Consider the following 3,218-nt stretch of genomic DNA (forward strand, 5'->3'; position numbering starts at 1 on the left):
GAGCCCACCTGGGAGCGGATGTGGCGGCATGTGGGCAGGATCCACCCCGAGGGGGAGCGGGTGGCGCAGAGGATCCGGGGCGCCGCTGACTTGCCCAAGGTGAGCTCCCTCCCATGCCGGGGGTGATGCGGTGCGGGGTCCTGGCGGTAGCGCCTGGGCCGGGCCGTCCCCTGCGGGGCTCACTAAGAGAAGAGAGGAAACGGTGGGAGCCCGCTGTGAGGTTGCCCCCCTTGGAAGCTGGGCTCTCCAGCTCGATCCCTCGGGAAAAGGGCTTCGCGGGGGTGCGCTTGCAGGAAGCCAAGTCTCGCTCTGATACGGGGCGCAGGAGGGTGCCTGCGGGGCTCTGCGCTGCCCTGGCGCACCAGCAACCTCTTCTGAGGCCTTGCTGGAAAAAACAGACTTCAGATGGCTGATGTGCGAGCCCCCTGGGAGGGAGATGGATTGCCCTAAAGGCTGGATAAGTCATGAAAAGATGAGGAGAGTTATTAGGAGACTGAATACTTGAGGTGAGAGGGTGAGACAGACAGAGGCGAGTCTTTCAACCAGAAGAAATCAGATTTGGATACAGTCTCCCACACCAAAAGCCAATGGTGCCTGTCAGAAAAGAGACTTTTAATGCCAAAGAGTTCTAAGAGGAGTTAGCAAACACTTGCAGAGCTTGTTGCTTGTGTAGGGTCAGATGTTGTGATTTCCAGGTGTGTTCCTGGCCCTGCTGCAGAGAACTCTATAAAAAAGAGGAACCAGTGATCATTTGACTTAACCTTGTGCTATACTAAAACATTTGCATGTGAATTCTTGTGATTGTTGCTATCTGCGTTGCACCTCAGCCGGAGAAAAATCTCCCATTTTCATTGGCATTCTGTGAACAAAAGGCACTGCAAACATTGGCGGGTTATGAGAGTATTCCCATCATGCTCACAGAGGAAATTCAAATACAGAATGATGAAGTTCTTTTCTGCTCAGGCATTTTTAGCAAGGACTCACCTCCTTGGGAAGGTAATTTGAAGTATGCAAGAACAGGTTAGTATATAGTGCACAGGCAATCCGTAGTGTTTTCCACGAGGAACTCTGAAGAAGCATGTGAGGTAACCTCCTTTGCCCAGTGAAGAGCTGTAGGTATCTGTGGCAGCAACCTGAACAAAACTTGAATCCCCGATTACAGTCCCTATTCTAACCCCATTAGACTTTTCCTTCCTTTTCAGATTTCCTTCCTCTACTCTGACTTTGTCCTGAGTCCGGGTGAAGGCTGAAAAAAATGTTTCAGATCAGTCAGAACATGCACTGCTTAATTTCCTGACCAAAAGGGCTGACTTGGCCAGGAGAGGTGAGGGAAATGGAAGAAAGAAGCTCACAAACAAAAGTCCAGTGCTTGAGAGGAAGGAAATACAGTGTTCAGTCTTCAGTTTTGGTTTTCATGTGAAGTACTTCCACTGCTCTCGCTTCATAGTCCTGGTGCCAAAGAGTTACCATTAGGGGACACAAGTGGTATGAGCTCTTGCAATAACAGGTGAAACTGAGCAATCCTTTTTTTTTTTTTTGCATCTGCTTGCACCCCTGGGAACCAGATCTCTAAACTCTATCCAGAACTCCACAGTCTGAGATCCCATTCCCAAACTCACCATGCACAGCGCTGAAGAGGGTGCTGAGATGCAGGAAGCAGCAAGGATGGCTCTGTTTCCCTTGCTCTTTTTCCCCTCTAGGGATGTTTTTATTTTTGAGGGCTGTTTATATCCCCACCCATCTCAGCACCATCGAGTTTCTTTGAATGGCTGATGCAACAGATGAGAATTAGGGCAATGAGTGTACTCCTTTGAAAATCCAGGTACTCTCCATGTGCTCGAGGGTGAATGGGCCTTTTTAGGTGTTGGGAATCAACAGTGGTTTGCCTAGTCCAAAATTTTTGGCCTTGAACAGTAGCCAGTGTTGGGTGTTGAGGCAAATAACTCTCAAAAGAGTTCTTCATAAACTGAACTTAATACCATAAAATGATGACTGCAGGAGTCTGTGCTCAGACTTTATAAATATGTTTACAGATCAGCTGCAGGGGCTGTGTCTTTCACTGGACTGTGAGAGCTCAGAGATCTCCTCTGGTCTTCAATTCCTTCTGGTAGATTTGGGGTGGGTGTCCATAGAGTGAGCTGTGCCATAGTTGATTGACCATGCATGCGAGGATTGAGAATGCCACCGTCCTGTAGGCTACTTTCTTTTTAGCAACAAGATGGGGTATTGCATTGCTTGGAGCTGCTGGGACCATCAAATGGGTGCACACTGGAAATATAAAGTGATATGTGCTTGCCTCATTAAGAAATTATGGGTTTTAAATTAGGTGGTTATGAGGACAGAGACAGGAAGAGCTGCTTCTAATGGGCTCTTACAGAGAGAGAAGGAAAAAATCCAGGTTCTGTAGTCAGGCTAAAAACTGGACTTGGTATTGCTCCCAAGGTGCTAGCAAAAGGAAGATTGGGGAAGTGCTTGGATACATATAAGCACCATAAAAGAAACTCTTGCCAAACTAGGCTGACCAAAATAAGCCCCTCTGTGGTATGGATAAGGGTGGAGCTTCCTGTGCCTGCTCCCATCTGCCTTGTCTCATGTACAGCAAGGCCCACCTAGTACAGGAAAATCTTCATTGTTCTTGGGATCCCCTTTCTAAAAGCAAAGTGCCAATCCCATGCACATAGCCAGCCTGTCAGGGTACATGAATCAAGGAGTGGGGTGATGCAGCCTCTCCACACAAAGTGATGAGGGACCAAGGACGTTTTCAGTCAGTCTGCTAAGCCTGGCAGGAGTCTATGCTCTGGGAAATCTGGGCTCTCTTCCTAGCTCTCTCTCCATCTTTCAGAACAACTAAAAGGAAAGCAAAATAGATCTCATTTCCTATCTTTTATGTTACAAATAAATTTCTCTCTGCTTTCTGGAGGACTGTGAAGACTGCCTTATATTTATAGCCCTTCTGAGATGTGCAGTGGATGATGCTGGGTAATAACAAAGTGTTAGGGTCTCCTATCCTGTCAGTGTGGGATTGAGGGATGGAGACCTTATTCCTCTCCTCCTGCTTCTATTGCCCCATTAAAATGCTATAGACCTGATGCAAAAGAAACTGTAGCCCAGTCTGGGCTGCAGGCCCAGATCTGAGAAGGAGAGAGCACGCTGTACTTTCATCAGTTTAATTACTTGAGGTGCAGGAGGCTCTTCCATGTTAACTAGTCCCCTGCTGA

The 3,218-nt window shown here is 47.9% G+C and overlaps 1 protein-coding gene across 1 annotated transcript in view; it reads left to right on the forward strand.

Moving 5' to 3' along the window:
- Positions 1-6: 6 nt before the first annotated feature.
- The window catches only part of VASH1 (vasohibin 1), a 10,379-nt gene continuing 7,167 nt past the window's right edge, over positions 7-3,218 (forward strand). The window contains exon 1 of the mRNA XM_010190050.1: positions 7-99. Within this exon, the coding sequence (XP_010188352.1) occupies positions 19-99 (81 nt within the window). The 5' untranslated portion in view covers positions 7-18. The remainder of the gene's footprint in view (positions 100-3,218) is intronic.

This window comes from Mesitornis unicolor, unplaced genomic scaffold, assembly GCF_000695765.1.
Source record: "Mesitornis unicolor isolate BGI_N332 unplaced genomic scaffold, ASM69576v1 scaffold18488, whole genome shotgun sequence".
NCBI classification, from domain to species: Eukaryota; Metazoa; Chordata; class Aves; order Mesitornithiformes; family Mesitornithidae; genus Mesitornis; species Mesitornis unicolor.